Source organism: Heterodontus francisci, chromosome 46, assembly GCF_036365525.1.
Source record: "Heterodontus francisci isolate sHetFra1 chromosome 46, sHetFra1.hap1, whole genome shotgun sequence".
Lineage (NCBI taxonomy): Eukaryota > Metazoa > Chordata > Chondrichthyes > Heterodontiformes > Heterodontidae > Heterodontus > Heterodontus francisci.
In genome coordinates this window covers 10,114,833-10,136,411 of record NC_090416.1, presented here as the reverse complement: position 1 = coordinate 10,136,411, position 21,579 = coordinate 10,114,833, and the positions used below count along the sequence as shown (strand labels likewise).

The following is a 21,579-nucleotide window of genomic DNA, read 5'->3' as shown; positions in this document are numbered from 1 at the left end:
TGTGGAAGGAGTCACCAGGTAAAGCACTGGAGGCAAAAAAAAAATATCATATAAAGAATGATACAGTCCAGAAAGAAGCAATTTGGCCCATCGTTACTGCAGACACTTGAGCACGTATGCTGAGGGAGTGCTGCACTGTCGGAGGTGCTGTTTTTCGCACGAGACAGTGGCGCCACTGTATGAAGCCATTTAAATAGGAACCTCAGTCCAAACTTTCCAATTATTTGCATGATCTTTGCGGCGGGAGCTTGACAAGTTTGTTATAACAAAGTGACTGCTGACAGCGCAGCCCAGCGCCGACATCACCAGAGTTCTCCCAGCTTCGCACATGCGCAGAACAGACTCGCTGTCAGTATGGTGCTGCACAAGCGAAGCCTACGTCAGCACCCGCTTGCCAGGACTAATGTGTGCGAGAGAGCGTCATTCGTGTATTGCGACGTCTGCTCACCGCTCGCTTCCCCCCCCCCCCGCCTCGTCACTTCTCCTTCGGCCACTCGCTCTCCGCTTCACCCCATCCCCACCCACCTTTGGACCGCTCGCTCGCTCCCACTTCTGCTCCCTGCTCCCTCCCCCGATCGCTACCTTTCTTCCCCGTATGGGGAAAGTGATTGGGTGGTGGTGGGGGGTGGGGGGGGGAAGAGAGAGAGTGAGTGATAAGCTAGGCAGGGCAAGGAGTGGAGAGAAGAGCAGAGAGGAGCAAGGTGGGAGGTGGGGGGGGGGTGGTGAAGTGGAGAGCGAGTGGCCGAGGGGGGAGAAGTGGCGAGGCGAGAAGACGGCTGCGGGAGGCAGCGGCAAAGAGAAGCGTGATGGCAGGAGGGAGCAGGGTACTGTTGGGGGTGAGATGGAGGTGGCGATCGCAGCCGATGAGGCCATTTGTGTTTCATTTGTTTTGGATTTTGTGATAAACTGAGCTTTACTACTGGCAGCTGCCAGAAACCATCGCAGACAGTGACGTTTCAGTGGAAGAGGCTGCATTTGCGCATGTTGTCAGCAAACGCAGCCTTATTATAAATATGATGGCAAAAATTGACAAGTGAACTTATAAGGGTTCAATTACGAGGACAGGTTGCACAGACTGGGCTTGTATTCCCTCCAGTGTAGAAGATTAAGGGGGTGATCTAATCGAGGGGTTTAAGATGATTAAAGGATTCGATCGGGTCGATAGAGAGAAACTATTTCCTCTGGTGGGGGGGAGGGGGAGTCCAGAACAAGGGGGCAGAACCTTAAAATTGGAGCCAGGCCGTTCAGGGATGAAGTCAGGAAGCACTTCTTCACACAAAGGGGAGTGGAAATCTGGAACTCTCTCCCCCAAAATGCTGTCGAGGGGAGGGTGGGGGGGGGGGGGGGCAGCTGGAAATTTCCAAACTGAGAATGATAGATTTTTGTTGTTTTAAGGGGATTATGGAACCAGGGCAGGTAGATTGTGTTTAAGATACAGATGAGCCATGATTGAATAGAATTGCAGGACAGGCTCAAGGGGCTGAATGGCCTCCTGTTCCTAAGTGTGTGCGGATGTGAAATTTTTAATCTGCTATGTCGTGAGTCTGTGGAATTCTCTACCCCAGAGTGCAGTGGATGCCGGGACATTGAGTAAATTTAAGAAGGAGATAGACAGATTTTTAATTAGTAATGGGTTGAAGGACTGTGGAGAACGGACAGGAAAGTGGAGTTGAGGCCGAGATGAGATCAGCCAGGATCGTATTGAATGGCGGAGCAGACCCGAGGGGCTGATTTGCCTACCCCTGCTCCTAGTTCTTATGTTCTTATGTGGATTTCTTGTCTAGAACTGCTGTCAGATCCTTTAAGCGAAATCAAATTGAAAGTGATTTGAATCTTGCACCCCATCATCTGTGAAAACTTCAAAGTGCTGGATGCTTATTTTGTTAATTCTGTATTAAAATGCAGATTTAGAACTGCAATGAATTTCCAGACCCGTTTTTGCATTTTCCGAATATATAAAAAGATTATTTCTGTAGCTTAAAGAAGTTTACAGCCATCACTTTTTTTTCACAAACCTTCACTTTTGTGTTTAACTAGCAGGCCCACACCCTCCCAGTGTGTAAACATTGGCTTTTGGCAAACGCTTAATACCTGATTCGTTTTAAGAGTTGAGGCCCCCGAGTTAGGTCAACTTCAGTGAAATTCAATTCTCCGCTGCTAATTCCGGTAACTTTTGGGGAAACGTTTCCAACAAGCTGTTTCATTGTGCACCCCTGGGTAGAGTGATTCAGTGAAACGGTTAATTCATAATTCTATTTGTTTTTCTCGCTGATTAGTGCATAGCTGCCAAATCCCATTCATTTGGAAAGTGTTGCCCTTGTATTGGTTTCAAATGTAGTGCATCTGACAGAATATAAACCCTGTCACTCCTTTTTCCAGTCTTCCAACCTCCTGTTCACTTTTATAGTCCGGAACTAATAAGTACCTGAGGCATGACACACTGGGGTTGCCTTGGCGTCTTCTCAGTAAGCACTACGTTTTCAGACATAGACAAGATTTTTCCGCTTGTGGGGAATACCAAAGCTCAAGTATAAGACAGTCACTAATAAATTCAATAAGGAAATCAGTTTAACCTGTGCAATCTCCAAGAGCCTGCTGCGGCACTGTGCAGTTGCTGCTCTTCCAGCATCGGCCCCAGTTGCATCCTCCCTCTGCACCTCCGGTACTGGGGGACTACAGCCATTTTCACAGCCCCCAACACTCTGCAATTCACTCCCTGCTATCTCTCCATCCGCTTTCATACGTCTCTCCTATTTGCTGCTTGGTTTTTCCCTTCTGCAAAAGGATATTTTACCATATTAAAGGTGCTATGTAAATGGAATGCTCCATTTCAGATTTCTTTTTGGCCAATTACCTCTCCTTGTCCTTGCCAAAGGTGCTGGCTCTTGTTGGGGCAGCTCTCTGGTACCTGTCCAGGTACTCATTCCTCATGTAGACAAGTCGCGTCGACAGGCTATTCGCCTTGGGGTGCATCGCTAATATTGTTACCACCCAACAGCCCGCATGCACGCTTTCCGGCAAGGGCCACTGGATAATGATCTGGAATGGGAATCCTGGTTGATTTTCCTTTCCCTGCTCAAGCTCAGGGGTACTGAGTGCAACTGTAGTACCTTTGGCTGCAATCAGCTACTTCACTATAAACCGAATTGGACCTGGGGCCTTCTGGTTGTTGGAGTTTGAATCTACAGCAAATGGTGCCTTTGCCACCTTAGCCTAAGCGGATTTCTCCCTTTCTTTTGACTGATTTCCCAATGACCTTAGGAAAAATGTTGTGATCATCTGCTTTTGATCAGTGGGAGATTCTGTGCCAAGTGTTGCCTTGAACGTGTCCAGCATGAACACTGTCGAATGCATTTGTACAAATTTCTATCGAAAATAAAGTAATACCTCCACTAAAATAGCAGAGAATGGAATTTCCAGGCCAGGCTTCTGTATCATTAATTATCATTGTATGCAGTGAAGAGATTTCAGTCTGATGTCTGAATTCGGCCTATGCCGTGCTGGTGTTTATACTGAACAGGAGAAGCACGACATTGAAGTTTGCTGAATTTCTGTCACCTGAGAAATCCTTTAAAGGGTCTTATAGCCTTGAAGGTAATGCCTTATTTGACAAATTGTCTCATTTTTTTCCAACAATTATTAAGCAAGAAAATTGGCTCTTTGCCTCCTCTCCCTGTGGAGTTTCAATCGCCTTTAGTCCTCATTTAGTTACTCATTCAAGGGTAGCAAAGTGCCAGCTTCTCTCTGTTTAATCTCTCTTTCTATAGGGACGTATTAGGCTTAGCGACTCTCTGATGCGCCAAGCAAAACTGCAGGGACAGTCCTCCTCCTCCTCCTCCTCCTCCTCCTCCCCAGGCTGGTACCATACAACCTGGTGTGGCACATGACCAGTGGAATAATTGACTGTTCAGCAGTAGCATGCTCACCTCTGAATCAGAAGCTTGTGTGTTCAATCCCCCTCCAGTGCAGTGCTGAGGGAGCGCTGCACTGTCGGAGCTGTCCTCTTTCTCGGATGAAACGTTAAACTGAGGCCCCGTCTGCCCTGTCAGTTAAAAGACGCCGTGGCTACTATTGGAAGAACATCACAAACAGGTGATCTGTTCGTTATCGCATCACTGTTTGTGGGATCTTGCTGTGTAAATTGGCTACTGTACTTCCCACATTACAGCGGTGACAACACCCCAAAGTACTTCATTTGCCGTAAAGCACCACAGGATGTCGTGAGGTTGTGGAAGGCGCTATAGCAATGCAAGTCTTTATTTTTTCATTATATGCTTGTTGCTGTGATGAGAGTGTTTTTAACATTTCTCTCAAATGCTGTGAGTGTTTTTGTATCCCTGCCTTTTGACAGATGCTCTGGGGAACGAGCGCCTCACTGCGGAAGAGATGGACGAACGCAGACGACAGAACATTGCCTACGAGTACCTCTGTCACTTGGAGGAGGCTAAACGGTGAGCTGGCTTTCCACAGGGGCTCAGTCTTTGGCCTTGTCTTGTAGTATGTCAGACCTGGGAATGAAGCGAGCAGAGCTAATAGATAGCTGGGTCAGTAACTGATGAACATTACTGGCCTGTAAATGAGAGAGAAAGTAAAATACTTCCTGCAATGTGCACCCCTCTATTGGTGGTGTGAGGGTACGTGCCTGTAATGTGGTGAAGCATAGTCACTCCCGGTGTACAGGTGGTTAAAGGTGTCAGCCTTGGCTCAGTGGTAGCACACTTGTCTCTGCATCAGAAGGTTGCGTGTTCAAGTCCCACCTCTGGTCCAGCACTCAGTGCTACTGCTGGAGATGCCGTCTTCTGGCTGCAATATTAAACCAAGATGCCGTCTGCCCTAACAGGTGGATTAAAATATCCCACGGTACTATTGGAAGAGCAGGGAGCTCTGTGACCTAGGCCAGCATTTATCTCTGACCCAACACCCTAAAACAGATGATCTGCTCATTATCTCATTGCTATTTGTGGGAGCTTGCTGTGCGCTGATTGGCTGCTGCGTTTCCCACATTACAATTCAAAATACTTCATTGGCTGTAAAGCGCTTTGAGATGTCCTGATAGATGCTCTAGACATAGAGGTTCTTTTTCTTTTCTTTACAGTACTTGTGTGTCATTAGCCAATCTGAATAGCTACTGGATCTGAGGAAATACAAATATTACCAGCCCCCTCCAACATTGTGATTCCCTCCGTGCTTGCCCGCCGCAAAAGGGGTATCAGTCACCCAGGATTGATAGATGTTTGCTCAGTAAGGCTATCAGGGATATCAGCCATGATCTAATTGAATGGCCAGAATGGGCTCAAGGGACTGAGTGGCCAGAATCAGGCTCAGCTGTGATTGGTCCCCGACCTCCTCTTCCTGCATCCGAATTTGTAGTTTGGACACTGGAATGAAGGTTGGTGCTTGTGGGAGGTCACTGATGGAACTGCATGCCAGCAAGAGTCTGCTTTCAGGATTGGGGGGGGGGGGAGGATAATCTAATTCTCAATTCCTTATGTCTGCCTGGTTTACAGATGAGAGGAAAGTTCAGAGACGCACTGCCAATAGGAGCATTGGTAAAATCGAACTATGTAGAGTATAAACTAGTTTCTCCCCTGAGGAAAATGCTGAGCTGTTAATGGGTGTGTTAGATCACTCCCACTTCAGCGCTCCCCCATCCTCTCGATTTGCTGTTTAGATTAGATTAGAGAGATACAGCACTGAAACAGGCCTTTCAGCCCACCTAGTCTGTGCCAACCAACAACCACCCGTTTATATTAATCCTACATTAATCCCATATTCCCTACCACATCCTCACCATTCTCCTACCACCTACCTACACTAGAGGCAATTTACAATGGGCAATTTACCTATCAACCTGCAAGTCTTTGGCTGTGGGAGGAAACCGGAGCACCCGGCGGAAACCCACACAGTCACAGGGAGAACTTGCAAACTCCGCACAGGCAGTACCCAGAGCCAAAGCCGGGGTCGCTGGTGCTGTGAGGCTGCGGTGCTAACCACTGCGCCGCTGTGCCGCCCAATGTGGCTGCTCGCTTACTTCTGCTAACCCTATGTTTGTGTATTCTGGGGACTGATTTTAGATGGATGGAGGCCTGCTTAGACGAGGAGCTTCCACCAACCACTGACCTGGAGGAGAGCCTGAGGAATGGAGTGATTCTGGCTAAACTGGGCCATCGCTTTGCACCTGACATTGTCCCGCAGAGGAAAATCTATGACCGAGAGCAGCTGCGGTACAAGGTACGGTGAATACCAAACCACTAGATGTTGCTGTAATGGACAGATTTCCGTTCCCGAGAGAATGCTAATGCTGAAGATGCATCCATTTTAAAAAAACACTGATAGGATATGTCCAAGTGCCTTTGATAGAATAGCTCAGGTTATAATCTGTACTGTCTTGTGTTGGAATATTCTTGTGCAATGTCTGCATTGTATCTATCAACTGTGGTACTTGAGAGGTGTTATAAAAGGGTGGTCTGGTATACCTGAGTTAATAGTTTAACCGACTTAACTGAGGACTTATCCATTTCTCAATCAATATAAAACAGACTGTCCCTTCCAATGCTTTTAGTTATATGCCAGCGAGCAGAACTTTGCATGCCTGCTTTTGATCGTCACGTGTCGGGCTCTGCCTCTCCCTGGGGAAGAGCATGCAATGTATGCTAAAAGTGCCTTGTGGTTCTCTTTGGACCCGTCAAATGTGGCTTCAGGGTATAAAACCAAGTCTTCAATTTTATAGCAACAACTGCATCGCAATTGAGGATGCCTCTGTAAACCCTCTAACATGGGCGTAGATTGTAAATCGTTCCCGTCCTTTAGTGCGCAGCGGCAGTCTTGTAGTCTCTATTCTGCTAGTGAAAAAATCTTTTTAAACAAGAAGTTCATTCGCGGGATGTGGATGTTTCTGGCAAGGCTGGCATTCGTTGCCCTAGAGAAACTGGTGATAAAACTGAGGGGCTTGCTAGACCACTTTCGGACTGCAGTTAAGAGTCAGCCACGTTCCTGAGTCACAGAAGCCAGACCCGGGTGAGGAAGGCAAGGGCATGAGTGAGCTAGTTAGGTTTTTCCGACAGTCTGACGGCTTCGCGGCCACTGTTACTGATCCCAGCTTTTTCAAACCGAATTCAAATTTGCAAAGTGCCATGGTGGGATTTGAGCTCGTGTTCACTGGTGCCCCAGTGTCTCTGGTTAGTGCACTCCGGTTGTGGAACTGAGCCACAGACAGGGAAGGACTTCTTGGTCTGTGCTTAGGTAGCTCATCTCCACTGCAGTGGCAGCAAAAATCTTATCAGTATTCTGTGCGCTCACCCGGAAAGTGGAACTCAGCATCCAGCCTCCCATAGTCAAACAGCCTGCCAACATTCACAGTCCAGGTGGATACACAAACAAAGAGGTAATGACTGAAATAGTAGCCGTATCTCTGAATCTCAGAAATAGGTTCCAGAGAATGGAAAGTAACTTAATGTCACCCGTTCAATCTGGTGCCACATCTTTCTGGTCCTCTCTTACCCTCAATTCAGACAGGGAACACTTACAGTTGGTTCCACTGAATTCCAACATACAGAGTTCAATATTTTTTCCACTTGTGCTTTTTGTGCAGGCAACTGGGCTGAATTTCAGACACACGGACAATATCAACCATTGGCTGAACGCGATGGCCAAGATCGCCCTCCCATCGGTACAGTACAGGATATTGCCTCTGTATTTCTCCCTGGATATTTGCAATGTTTATTGGGCTTTGTGATTTCTAGGTGTTGACTAAATATATGCAAATCTTTTAAAGGTGATAGGGCTATTAAAATAAAAAAATATTGGGTTTATGAATAGAAGCACAGAATATGAGAGAAGGGAAATTATTCTAAATCTTTACAAATCACTGGTTCGAGTTCAGTAGAGTGTTGTTCAATTCTGGGCATGCGTTGTCGGAAGGATGTCAAGGCCTTGGAGAGGTTGTAGAGGAGATTTACCAGAATGGGACAAGGGATAAGGGACTTTAGTCATGTGGAGAGACTGGAGAAGATGGGATTGTACTGCTTCGAGCAGAGAAGATTAAGGCGAGATTTATTAGAGGCGTTCAAAATTGAGGAGTTTCGATTGAGTAAATCGGGAGAAACTGTTTCCACTGGCAGAAGGGTCAGTAGCCAGGGGACACAGTTAGATAAAAGCAAAATACTGCAGATGCTGCAAATCTGAAATAAAAGCAGAAAGTGCTGGAAATACTCAGCAGGTCAGGCAGCGTCTGTGGAGTGAGAAGCAGAGTGAACATTTCAGATCTATGATCTTTCATCAGAACTCTTGACACAGTTAGATAATCGGCAAAAAGACCAAGGACTGAATGTGGCGAATCTTTTTGTTTTGCTCAACGAGCTGTGATCTGAAATATGCTGCATGAAAGGATGTAAGAAGCAGATTCAGTCATCCTTTATAGGCGTATGAATACTAAGCGGGTAGTAAGAGGAGAGATGGGGCCAAAATAGGCACTAAAAAAAAGACCTACCCGTGGAAGCAGAGGCATGGCAGCTGCATCTGTCTTTATCAAGGAAGATGATGCTGCCATAGTCATATCGAAAGACAGGGTGATTGAGATACTAGATAGGCTATAAATTGGTAAAGCAGAAGTAGTAGAGAGGCTGGTTATACTTAAATTTGATAAATCACCAGGACCAGACGTGATGCTGAGGGAAATAAGGGAAGGAATTGCAGAGGCACTGGCCACAGTCTTCCAATCCTTCTTGAATACAGGGGTGCTGCCAGAGGACTGGAGAATTGCAAATGTTACACCCTTGTACAAAAAAAGGTGTAAGGATAAGCCCAGCAACTACAGGCCAATCAGTTTATCAGTGGTTGGAAAGCTTTCCGAAATGATGATCCAGAGAAACATTAACAGTATTGTGCGGATTAATTTTAAAAAAAAACAGTCAATCATGTTTAGCTAACTTGATTGAGTCTTTGAGGTGACGGAGAGGGTTGATGAGGGTGTACGTGGACTTTCAAAAGGCATTTGATAAAGTGCCACATAAGTGGCTTGTCCGCAAAGTTCGAGCCCTTGGAATAAAAGGGACAGTAGTATCTTGGGTATGAATTTGGCTGAGTGACAGGAAACAGACCATAGTGGTAAACAGTTGGAGGAAGGTATACAGCGATGTACCAGGACCCCTGCTTTTCTTGATCTGTATTAATGACTTAGACTTGGGTGTACAGAGAACAACTTCTAAATGTGCAGATGACGCAATTTGGAAGTATAGTGATCTGTGAGTAGGATAGTGATGGACTTCAAGAGGGCATAGGCTGGGGGAATGGGAGGACGTGTGTCAGATGCAATTTAACACAGCGAACAAAGTGATACATTTTGGTCGGAAGAATGAAGAGAGGCAATATAAACTAAAGAGTACAATTCTAAAAGGGAGGGTGGAAGAACAGAGGGATCTGGAGGTATGTGTACAAAAATTGTTGAAGGTGGCAAGGCAGGTTGACAAAGTGGTGAGAAAGCCAAAAGCAAGGAAGTTACGGTGAACCTTTTTATAAAATGACAGTTCGACATCAACTGGAGTACTGTGTCCAATTCTGGGCACTGCACTTTAGGAAGGATGTGAAGCTTTCAGAGAGGGTGGATAAAGGTTTACCAGAATGGTTCTGGGGATGAGGGACTTCAATTGTGTGGATAGATAGGGAGAAGCTGGGGCTTTTCTCCTTATAGAAGAGGAGGTTAAGAGGAGATTTAATGGAAGTGTTCAAAATCATGAGGGGTCTTGACAGAATAGATGGGGAGAAACTATTCCCGTTAGCAGAAGGGGGTTGAAAACCAGGGGACACCGATTTAAGGTGATTGGTAAAAGAGCCAATGGCGATATGAGGAAAAACCTTTTTACGCAGTGAGCGGTTAGGATCTGGAATGCACTGCCTGAGCGTGTGCTGGAGGCAGATTCAATGGTGCCTTTCAAAGGGAATAGGATAATTATCTGAAGAGAAAAAATTTGCAGGGTTACGGGGCGAGGTTGGGGTTAACTTGCTCTTGCAGAGAGCTGGCACAGACACAACAGGCCAAATGGTGGCCTCCTGTGTTGTAGCCATTCTCTGATTGTATATAAACTTTCAAAAGGTAAATGGGATAAATACTTAAAAAAGGTAAATAAATTGTAGGTCAATGGAGAAAGAGCAGGGCAACGGGACTGATTGGATACCTCTTTTCAAAGACCTGGCACAAGTCAGATAAAACCTTCCTCCCCTTACGGGGCTTCACAAGGGCAAACCCTGAAATTTCATTCCATTTCTGCACTATTAGTGCCTCTCTGCAGCAGATTAGAACAAATATTAACCAGTTAACTTTCTCTTGACCAATACTATCAAGTACTGATCAACTACTCATTCACCTTATTAGTGTGACATTGCCTTGCTGTGTGCAAGTTGGCTGCTGTGTTTGTCTACATAAGTGACTGGATATTAAAAGTCTGTAAAACACTTTATTTCTAAGGGATGCGATAATAAGCACAATCTAAACACTTGCTCGTGTTGCGTTAAACGGGTATTAAAGTTTTGCAGACTGTATCTCTGAACACACTAAAGTGAATTATAAATGGCACATAAGTGGGAATTGCATCTGAATACTTTCTTTTTGAATCTTTTCTTAAAAGATTCTCTAGTGCTCATTGGATAATTCTCCGTCCTGACTGTACTGCAGCCAGCTGCTGGGAGATATATGGGAACAGACTGAGGGCAGCCAGGAATCCTCGTTATAAGGCCTCTGCCATTCAGCACTGGCTGGAGTCGCTGTTTAATTATGTAAAAAAGGGGGAAAAAAATACCTGAAGTAAAACTCAAATTGTTGGAAAGTCACAGGCTGATCGGCACTTGCAAGGAGAAAACTGAACTCAAGCTGCAGGTGCAGACTTTTCATCAAAACTCCCACAGTTCTGGTGGACAATCCACATTCAAAACATTGTCCCATCTTTTCTCCTCACACATGCTGGCTGGCCTGTTTTTTTTTTAAATTCATGGGATGTGGGTGCTGCTGGCAAACCCAGTATTTATTGCCCCTGAGAAAGTCATGAAGCTACCTTCTTGAACTGCTGGGGTCCATGTGGGAGAGATGCCGCCACAGTGCTGTTAGGTAGGGAGTTCTAGGATCATAACCCAGCGACCATGCATCTTTTCTGTCATTTCTGATTTATTTCTCTCGCTTCATTTGGGAATTTCTTTGGCTTCCATCGCTAAAGGTGAGTGCGCCAATAGTGGGAATTTCATTTCTCCAAGTTCCCCTCCCGTTAAAAGGCATCAGTGTGTTACCTACGTTACTACAGTGACTACACTACAAAAGTACTTCATTGGCTGTGAAGCGCTTTGGGGACATCCTGAGGTCATGAAAGGCGCTACAGAAATGCAAGTCTTTCTTTACCTGCAGCATCTCATGAGAAAGCTGTCTTTAAACTTCCCCGTTCCTTTTCCAGATATTTTACCCAGAAACCACCGACATCTACGACAAGAAGAACACCCCACGTGTCGTTTATTGCATTCATGCTTTCAGGTACAATCCTTTCAACAAGATTCCCCTCTTTCCATTCATGTTGGTGAATGTCCTGTGGTGTATCGCATGATACGTCTGGTGATGTGCAGTGTACAAGAATGTCCGCCCTATCTCTTAACCTCCTCCAGCCCTCACATCTATGTGCTTCTCCAATCCTGGTTTGTTGCTCATGGCCAATTCCCGTCGTTCCACCATTGGCGGCTGTGCCTTCAGCTGCCTGGGGCCCTAGGCTGTGGAATTCCCTCCCTAAACCTCTCCGCCCCTCTCTCTTCTCCTTTAAAACCTATTTCTTTGACCAAGCTTTTGGTCGCCTGTCCCAATATCTCCTCATGTGAGTCGTTGTTAAATTTTGTTTGATGCTCCTGTGATGCACCTTGGGACATTTTACTATGATAACGGTGCTATATAAATGCGAGTAGTTGAAGAAGTTTTCCATTCTGTGACATACAAGTGTGTTGTGCTGATCTAGAGCTGTGACTTTTTAAAGCTTCAGAGTCTAGTTATTAAATAAGTATTGTTCAGAACTTGTTCAAAGTGGAGGTTCCAAGTAGCATCATCTGAAGCTTGGGTTGGCACCAAATACACTATAAATTGATGTAAAGATTAGTTGCGGTTTCAGATTTCCTTCCTCTGCTGACCCAAAAACCACCCTTTACTCTCGCACCAACAGCTTGTAAAACTCTGCCTTGCCTCACAACAAAAGGAGCGCAATCCCTTTGTTGGGTATTTCATGCTCTTGTAAGAATTGACTTTTCCTTTTTCCCTGTTGCAGCCTCTACTTGTTCAAACTGGGCTTAGCTCCACAAATACAGGACCTGTATGGAAAGGTGAATTTTACAGGTAAGGGGAGGCCTTTATCACTTGATGTCTACCTACCTGTCCCAGTACGCTTGTTTCTTTAGTGTGTGGTGGGCTGCTTGAGATGGAATAGTTTTTTTTTATTTCAGACCGCCTCGTCACCCTAATGGACGTGGTCAAGTCTCAGATATTTGTTCTCACTGCTGTTTGTGGGAGCTTGCTGTGCCCATGTTGGCTTCCGCATTACCTACATGTCAGCAGCAACTACACTTGTAAAGTGCTTCATCGGCTGTGAGGTGCTTTGGGATCTCCTGAAGTCAGGACGGGAGCTATTTAACTGCAAGATCTTTCCATCTTTCATTTTTTGAGTCTAGGTCCACAGCTGTTGGCAGCTGCCGTCCGGGCACCTTGCCCAGATGCCTCAAGCGTGTATGTGACAGTCGGATAACTGAGTGGAAGGTTGGGTGGGAATGCATCACAGACAAGCCTGTTCCTCAACCGTGATCAGCAGGAACCCTGGCCGATTCTTTTCCCACTCTCTATGCTCAGGCTAATTGTAGCACACTCTCAGTTTAAAAAAAAAAAATTCATTCATGAGATGTGGGCATTGCTGGTAAGGCCAGCATTTATTGCCTATCCCTGGTTTCCCCTTGAAGGTAGTTTTGGGCCGACTTGAACTGCTGCAGTCCATGTGGTGAAGGTACACCCACAGTGCTTTTCGGAAGGGAGTTCCCGGATTTTGACCCAGCGACGATGAAGGAAAGGCCGATATATGTCCAAGTGAGGATGTTGTGTGACTCGGAGGGGAATTTGACGGTGATGGTGTTCCCTGCTGCCCCCCTCCGCCTATGTGGTGAAAGTTGAAGGTTTGAGAAGTGCTGTCGAAGAAGCCTTGGCAAGCTGCTGCTGCGCATCCTGTGGATACAGCACGCTGCAGCCGTGGTGTGCCAGCGGTGGAGGGAGTGGATGGGCTGCCAGTCAAACAGACTGCTTTGTCCCAGATAATGTCGAGCTTCTTCAGTGCTTATTGGAGCTGCACCCAAATTTGAATTGGTTTGCTCAGTACTGATCTCTCCTTTTCCTTACAGAGGAGGAGATCAATAATATGAAAACTGAGCTGGAGAAATACGGGATTCAGATGCCTTCGTTTAGTAAGATTGGTGGAATCCTGGCCAATGAGCTTTCAGTCGATGAAGCAGCAGGTAAGATTTGTGCTTTGGAAGATTGTGCGGTGTGGATACAGACATAAACTATATCATTCATCTAAAGCTTAAAGGGGAAGGCATGTCTCCAGGATAGTGTTTGTACTGAGTTCCAGTTTACTTTCCATACCAGATTATATAGATTATTTGGACAGTGCTTGGTGAGTTGGTGCAGTGCATTCTGTAGATAGTACAGACTATCATTTTTTCATACTCGTGAGTATTATACGCATGTTCTGTGAAGTCACCAACATGGACTGGTTGGACTGAATGGCCTGTTTCTGCCTTCTATATTTGACAAAAGGTCAGCCTCGCCGTGCTAATTTTCTGTCACAGGACCTATTGAAAGTTGGTTATTTTCTGAAGCACAGGAGTGGCATCTACTGGTCATGAATAGTTATGCACTGCCCAGCGTAATTTTCATTTTCTCCTCGTTGCCTCAAGGTGTTCTTTTTAATCCTGTGGGTTCGCTTTCTTTAAGGCTGGGGGTCTTGCACAACCGTATCACGGTATGAAGTGCTTTCATTTTGCATCAACGCTGAAGCTTTGCTCCGGTTGGAGCGGCAACTGGATGCACTTGGGAGCATGCAGGTGGCAGAAAGCGTCATAGACAGGAGTTTTAAAGAAGTGGTTACACCCAAGGTGCAGGCAGATAGATGGGTGACCGCTAGAAGGGGCAGGCAGTCAGTGCAGGAATCCCCTGTGGCTATCCCCCTCTCTAACAAGTATACCGTTTTGGATACTGTTGGGGGGATGGCCTATCAGGGGAAAACAACAGCAGCAGCCAGAGCAGTGGCACCACGGCTGGCTCTGTTGTTCAGCAGGGAGGGACAAAGCGCAGAAGAGCAATAGTTATAGGGGACTCTATAGTCAGGGGCACAGATAGGCGCTTCTGTGGACGTGAAAGAGACTCCAGGAAGGTATGTTGCCTCCCTGGTGCCAGGGACGAGGATGTCTCTGAACGGACAGGGGGCATTCTGAAGGGGGAGGGTGAACAGCCAGAGGTTGTGGTACACATTGGTACCAATGACATAGGCAGGAAGAGTGACGAGGTCCTGCAGGGGGAGTTTAGGGAGTTAGGTAGAAAGTTAAACGACAGGACCTCTAGGGTTGTAATCTCGGGATTACTCCCTGTGCCACGTGCCAGTGAGGCTAGAAATAGGAAGATAGTGCAGCTAAACACGTGGCTAAACAGCTGGTGCAGGAGGGAGGGTTTCAGATATCTGGACCATTGGGATCTCTTCAGGGACAGGTGGGACCTGTGCAAGAAGGACGAGTTGCATCTAAACTGGAGGGGCACAAATATCCTTGCTGCGAGGTTTGCTAGCGTCACTCGGGAGGGTTTAAACTAGTGTGGCAGGGGGGTGGGAACCAGAGCAGTAGGACAGCAAGTGAAATAAATGAGGGGGAACTAGTAAATAAGGCCAGTAAGACTAAGAGGAAGAGCAGGCAGGGAGATGTTGCGGAGCACAGCGATGGTCTGAAGTGCATTTGTTTCAATGTGAGAAGTATAGCAGGTAAGGCAGATGAACTTAGAGCTTGGATTTGTACTTGGAACTATGATGTTGTTGCTATTACAGAGACTTGGTTGAGGGAAGGACAGGATTGGCAGCTAAATGTTCCAGGATTTAGAAGCTTCAGGCGGCATAGAGGGGGATGTAAAAGGGGTGGGGGAGTTGCATTACTTGTTAAGGAGAATATCACAGCTGTACTGCGGGAGGACACCTCAGAGGGGCCGTGCAGTGAGGCAATATGGGTGGAGCTCAGGAATAGGAAAGGTGCAGTCACGATGTTGGGGGTTTTCTACAGACCTCCCAACAGCCAGCGGGAGGTACAGGAGCAGATATATAGACAGATTTTGTAAAGATGTAAAGGTAACAGGGTTGTAGTGGTGGGTAATTTTAACTTCCCCTATATTGACTGGGACTCACTTAGTGCGAGGGGCTTGGATGGGGCAGAATTTGTAAGGAGCATCCAGGAGGGCTTCTTGAAACAATATGCAGAGAGTCCAACTAGGGATGGGGCCGTACTGGACCTGGTATTGGGGAATGAGCCCGGCCAGGTGGTCGAAGTTTCAGTCGGGGAGCATTTCGGGAACAGTGACCATAATTCCATAAGTTTTAGGTACTTGTGGATAAGGATAAGAGTAGTCCTCGGGTGAAGGTGCTAAATTGGGGGAAGGCTAATTATAACAATATTAGGTAGGAACTGAAGAATTTAGATTGGGGGCGGCTGTTTGAGGGTAAATCAACATCTGACGTGGGAGTCTTTCAAATGTCAGTTGATTAGAATCCAGAACCAGCATGTTCCGGTGAGGAAGAAGGATAAGTTTGGGAACCTTGGATAATGCGGGATATTGTGAGCCTAGTCAAAAAGAAAAAGGAAGCATTCGTAAGGGCTGGAAGACTAGGAACAGACGAATCCCTTGAGGAATATAAAGACAGTAGGAAGGAACTTAAGCAAGGAGTCAGAAGGGCTAAAAGGGGTCATGAAAAGTCATTGGCAAACAGAATTAAGGAAAATCCCAAGCCTTTTTATACGTATATAAAGAGCAAGAGGGTAACTTGGGAAAGGGTTGTCCCACTCAAGGACAGAGAAGGGAATCTAAGTGTGGAGTCAGAGGAATTGGGCGAGGTACTAAATGAGTACTTTGCATCAGTATTCACCAAAGAGAAGGACTTGGTGGATGATGAGCCAAGGGAAGGGAGTGTAGATAGTCTCAGTCATCTCATTATCGAAAAGGAGGAGGTGTTGGGTGTCTTGCAAAGCATTAAGGTAGATAAGTCCCCAGGGCCTGATGGGATCTACCGCAGAATACTGAGAGGGGCAAGGGAAGAAATTGCTGGGGCCTTGACAAATCTTTGCATCCTCATTGGCTACAGGTGAGGTCCCAGAGGACTGGAGAATAGCCAATGTTGTTCCTTTGTCTAAGAAGGGTAGCAAGGATAATCCAGGAAATTATAGGCCGGTGAGCCTTAAGTCAGTGGCAGGGAAATTATTAGAGAGGATTCTTTGGGACAGGATTTACTCCCATTTGGAAGCAAATGAACTTATTCGCGAGAGACAGCATGGTTTTGTGAAGGGGAGGTCGTGTCTCACTAATTTGATTGAGTTTTTTGAGGGAGTGACAAAGATGATTGATGAAGGGAGGGCAGTGGATGTTATCTATATGGACTTCAGTAAAGCCTTTGACAAGGTCCCTCATGGCAGACTGGTACAAAAGGTGAAGTCACACAGGATCAGATGTGAGCTGGCACGATGGATACAGAACTGGCTCAGTCTTAGAAGACAGAGGATAACAGTGGAAGGGTGCTTTTCTGAATGGAGGGATGTGACTAGTGGTGTTCCGCAGGGATCAGTTCTGGGACCTTTGCTCTTTGTAGTATATATAAATGATTTAGAGGAAAATGTAGCTGGTCTGATTAGTAAGTTTGTGGACGACACAAAGGTTGGTGGAGTTGCGGATAGTGATGAGGATTGTCAGAGGATACAGCAGGATATTGATCGGTTGGAGACTTGGGCAGAGAAATGGCAGATGGAGTTTAATCCGGACAAATGTGAGTTAATGCATTTTGGAAGGTCTAATGCAGGTGGGAGGTATACAGTAAATGGCAGAACCCTTAGGAGCATTGACAGGCAGAGAGATCTGGGCATACAGGTCCACAGGTCACTGAAGGTGGCAACGCAGGTGGATAAGGTAGTCAAGAAGGCATACGGCATGCTTGCCTTCATCTGTCAGGGCATAGAGTATAAAAATTGGCAAGTTATGTTGCAGCTGTACAGAACCTTATTTAGGCCACACTTAGAATATTGCGTGCAATTCTGGTCGCCACACTACCAGAAGGACGTGGAGGCTTTGGAGAGGGTGCAGAAGAGGTTTACCAGGATGTTGCCTGGTCTGGAGGGCATTAGTTATGAGGAGAGGTTGGATAAACTCGGATTGTTTTCACTGAAACGACGAAGGTGGAGGGGCGACATGATAGAGGTTTACAAAGTTATGAGTGGCATGGACAGAGTGGATAGTCAGAAGCTTTTCCCCAGGGTGGAAGAGTCAGTTACTAGGGGACATAGGTTTAAGGTGCAAGGGGCAAAGTTTAGAGGGGATGTGCGAGGCAAGTTCTTTACACAGAGGGTGGTGAGTGCCTGGAACGTGCTGCCGGGGAAGGTGGTGGAAGCAGGTACGATAGAGACGTTTAAGAGGCATCTTGACAAATATATGAGTAGGATGTGTATATAGGGATATGGTCCCCAGAAGTGCAGAAGGTTTTAGTTTAGACAGGCATCAAGATCGGCGCAGGCTTGGAGGGCCGAATGGCCTGTTCCTGTGCTGTACTGTTCTTTGTTTGGAATCGGGTCTGATCCTGATTCCAGTTTTATGTACAACTTGCAGCATTGCTTCAAGGCAGAACTGCTGTGTACCACAGTACAGCTATAGTGCAGAAGCAGCATTAAACCACATTTACAAGATTACAACTTCAGCGTCCAAGGGAAACGACAGCACTTTGCACTAATGCCACCGTTACACTGCAAGTACAGCCTTGAGAGTGCATTCTAGACTTTTAAGTTGTAACTAACCAAAATTGTTCCCACAAATTAAAATTTGTACAGACCTGAGGGCGACTGATGTGCTGTAATAGGATTGTCACCTGGGGACAGCAATTGATCTTAGAGTCTGACATTTATTTTACACAGTGGCTTGTTGAAAATTACTGGAACCACTTTTGTCTACTTTGTGACATTAATTGCCTGAAGCCTGCATATAATGGATGGATTCTTATTGATTCATGGTGGTAGTTGTACTGTTTTCTTACACCTTTGAAAGCTCGTCAGCTTTAGTATTTTAGTGTTAGTTTTCTCCGTTTCTCTTCTGAAGGTGCAGATTCCTGTTGGGGTACAGTTCAGCTTGTTCGAGGAGGGGTGTCTGGGTGTATGTGTTCATAGCCGAACTCAGTCCCGCCCACGTGTGCACATTTTCCACTGGCTTTGGTTTCCATCCAGACACCTCGAATTTCAAATTCGCATTCCTGTATTCCAAACCCTCTCCATGGCCTTGCCCATCCCAACTCAGTGACTTCCTACAATCCTCTCTTGTACATTCCCAGTTTCCATCGCTCCACCATTGGCGGCCGTGCCTTCAGCTGCCTGGGGGGCCCTAAGCTCTGGAATTCCCTCCCTAAATCTCTCCGCCTCTCTCTCCCTCCTCCTTTAAGACGCTCCTTAAAACCGACCTCTTTGACCGAGCTTTTGGTCAGCAGATATCTCCTTATGTGGCATGATGTCAGTTTTTGTCTGATAATGCCTTTGGAACATGAAAGGTGCAGTATAAATGGAAGTTGTTCATTGGAAACCTTGAATGTTCCTCAGCTGAAGCGGATGATGCAGCTAGTGGGGGCACTTTACCATATTGGCTGAGATCAACTATCTGAATGCAGCACTGGAGATCGCCATAGTGACACAAAACTCCCAGCCTGTGTGGTTCAGTTCCACACTGCAAGCATCACCTGGGCCTCAGGAGTGGGGTGATTGGGGTGGGGGGGGGGGGGACTCCAGTCTCAAGTGTTTCTACAAAATGCAGCTGAATGTGATTTGTGCCTCTTGGTTATCTTGAGCTGACTGAGCCCCTTCCTCTCACCCGTGTTCACTCTCAGTGCATGCCGCAGTGATCGCTATTAACGAGGCTATTGAGCGAGGGCTTGCGGAGCAGACCATGCTGGCACTGCACAATCCAAATGCCATGCTGGTGAATCTCATCAACGGCCTTGCCCTGGTTTACCAGGAAATGCTTTATCAAGCCAAAAGTGAAAAGGCTTCCAATGCCAGGAACAGAGTGGATGTGGTAAGTGATCCTCAACGAACCTTTGCAAATTTTTTTTTTTTTGTGTTGTAAACCGAATATTTCTGTTTGCTTCTTCCTATTGCCTTTTAGGTCTTCATGTGCTGTTCTCTGTCTGAGAGGGCAGGTAGGAGACCTCCTTCATTTCATCTCTTGTAATGCAGTTCCGTGATCTGTCACTGGCAACTGCAGGATAGGGTGAGCGGTCTGTTACCCAGGAAATGTTCCTGATTTGTCCGATGCACCTCCCTCTGACACCGAGGTAGATTGAGTAACTCGCTGTTGTGGGGATAGTGTGGGTAGGTGGTTCAGATAAACTGGCAAAATCTGAACCAATTCGACCCCCTCCCATCCTGCCCTTTGTGAGTGTCTATGTCCGTGTTGCCGCTGCGCCGATACTGTATATTCATCAGTGAATAAATGAGCTTGGCTCAGTGAGAAGCACTGACGCCTCTGAATAAGAAGGTTGTGTGCGCGCTCCCTCTGTTTGCAGATGAGGTTTTGATTCAAGCCCCAATTGACTTTCTAATCCAGTCTGACATTCTAGTGCAGTGTTGGAAGGAGTGCTGCACTGCCAGAGGTGCTGACTAAACTGGCGGTTCGGGTGGATGTTAGACATCCCATAGCACTAGAAGAGGAGGAGTAACTCTAATCAACATTCCCCCTTCAACCAACCAAGTTCACTTCAGCAGGCTGCTGCTGCTGCAGAATGGCTGCTTTTGACTATATAACAATTGCAAAAGAGATTAATTGTGTTGGGTGCTTTAAGGTGCTATATAAAACTAATGTAGGACGAGTTAAGCAAATTATTTGCCTGTCGCTTACATTCGTCCTTTCTCTACGTTTATTTTCTCCCTCTTTTGCTCTCCGAGTTTTGGGTTTTGTGCATAGTCGCGTGCTTTATTCAGGTGATGCCATGTGGATGTGAAATCTGTTTGCCTGCGGTCAGAGAATGATTCAGCTGTTTGTTTATTCTGCAGTATAAACCAGAGCTCTCTGAAGGAAAGGATGTATATGAGGAACTCTTGACTCAAGCTGAAATTCAGGGCAACGTTAATAAAGTCAATGGTAAGGATAGAGTATAAAAGGCCATCTATTTTCTGTCTGGTTGCTTTGGCGGTGAGGGTTGACCCTGCTGTAGCTTGGAAAAATAATTAACTTGAAATAATGGATAACCTTAACGTAACTCACCAGGCTGGGAACCCACGAGATCGGGTGGGGTGCCAGTTTTACATTCTGAGGCAATGATGGAAGGGTTTGAGAGGTGAGGGGGAGCTTGGGTCTCCCACGGGGAGAGCCAGGCTCAAATGAAATGCAACTCGTAGAATCAGCACTGCAGTCTGGTTGTCCTACCTCTGGCGCCCCTACTCCCTTCAAGCATGGCTCCCCCAATAAGCGCATTGGATCATGTCCGAAAAGACTTCCATAAATCTATCTTTTTTTTCTTAACCATTATCTTCCCAAACGCAATACTCCTGGCTCTGTCTTCATGTATTAACTGTGTTTCGTTGGACTAACTTCTGCTCCACCTCCCTGTAACGCATGGCTTTCCTCTCTTAGTGCACGCTGCTCTGGAGTATGTGGACGAGGCGTTGGAGAAGAGAGACGTGCAGGCTCTGTACTTGGCACTGCAGAGCATGGCTTTGGCCCTTCGTGAGGTTAACCGGGAGAACACAGAATGGTATATGGAGCAGCTCATCGTCGACCGAGAGCAGAAAGCACTGGTATTAGAGGCTGGAGTTTACTTGCCTTCCATGTACTGTAGTAGTCGCACTTTTTCTCAGATGTGTTTGGGACTTTAAAACAGTGGAATGGAATATTTTTGCCTTTCGTAACCATTGTGTTCCCTGAAGTGTTAGGTTGAGCCATTTATATTGTAAATTTCTCCCACCTGTTCCCACCTCGTAGTGCCGTAAGGTTTGTAGAATCTTACAGTACAAAAGTAGGCCATTCGGTCTATCGCGCCTGTGCCAGCTCTTTGAAAGAGCTGTCCAATTAGTCCCACACCGCTCCTCCCCCTGCTCTTTCCCCATAGCCCTGCAAATGCCCCCCTTCCAATATTTATTCAATTCCCTTTTGAGAGCTACTTTTGAATCTCTTTCCACTGGCTTTTCAGACGGTTCACTCAAGATCACAACTCACTATGTTCTTTATATATAAATGTTCTTTATATATAAACTTCCTCGCCTCCCCTTGGCTTTTTGCCAATTATCTTAAATCTGTGCGCTCTGATA

General features: G+C 46.3%; 1 protein-coding gene across 2 annotated transcripts in view; it reads left to right on the top strand.

Annotated features, from left to right (window-relative positions):
- Positions 1-21,579, top strand: part of LOC137356787 (ras GTPase-activating-like protein IQGAP1) — a 93,889-nt gene that overhangs the window by 960 nt on the left and 71,350 nt on the right. Inside the window, exons 2-10 of one of the 2 annotated variants that reach the window (XM_068022547.1) lie at positions 4,352-4,451; positions 6,075-6,231; positions 7,592-7,669; positions 11,436-11,512; positions 12,285-12,352; positions 13,399-13,512; positions 19,161-19,348; positions 20,326-20,413; positions 20,906-21,069. In XM_068022547.1, the coding sequence (XP_067878648.1) occupies positions 4,352-4,451; positions 6,075-6,231; positions 7,592-7,669; positions 11,436-11,512; positions 12,285-12,352; positions 13,399-13,512; positions 19,161-19,348; positions 20,326-20,413; positions 20,906-21,069 (1,034 nt within the window). Of the gene's footprint in view, positions 1-4,351; positions 4,452-6,074; positions 6,232-7,591; positions 7,670-11,435; positions 11,513-12,284; positions 12,353-13,067; positions 13,177-13,398; positions 13,513-19,160; positions 19,349-20,325; positions 20,414-20,905; positions 21,070-21,579 lie in introns of those variants that run through there. The other variant, XM_068022548.1, reaches the window with a different exon arrangement.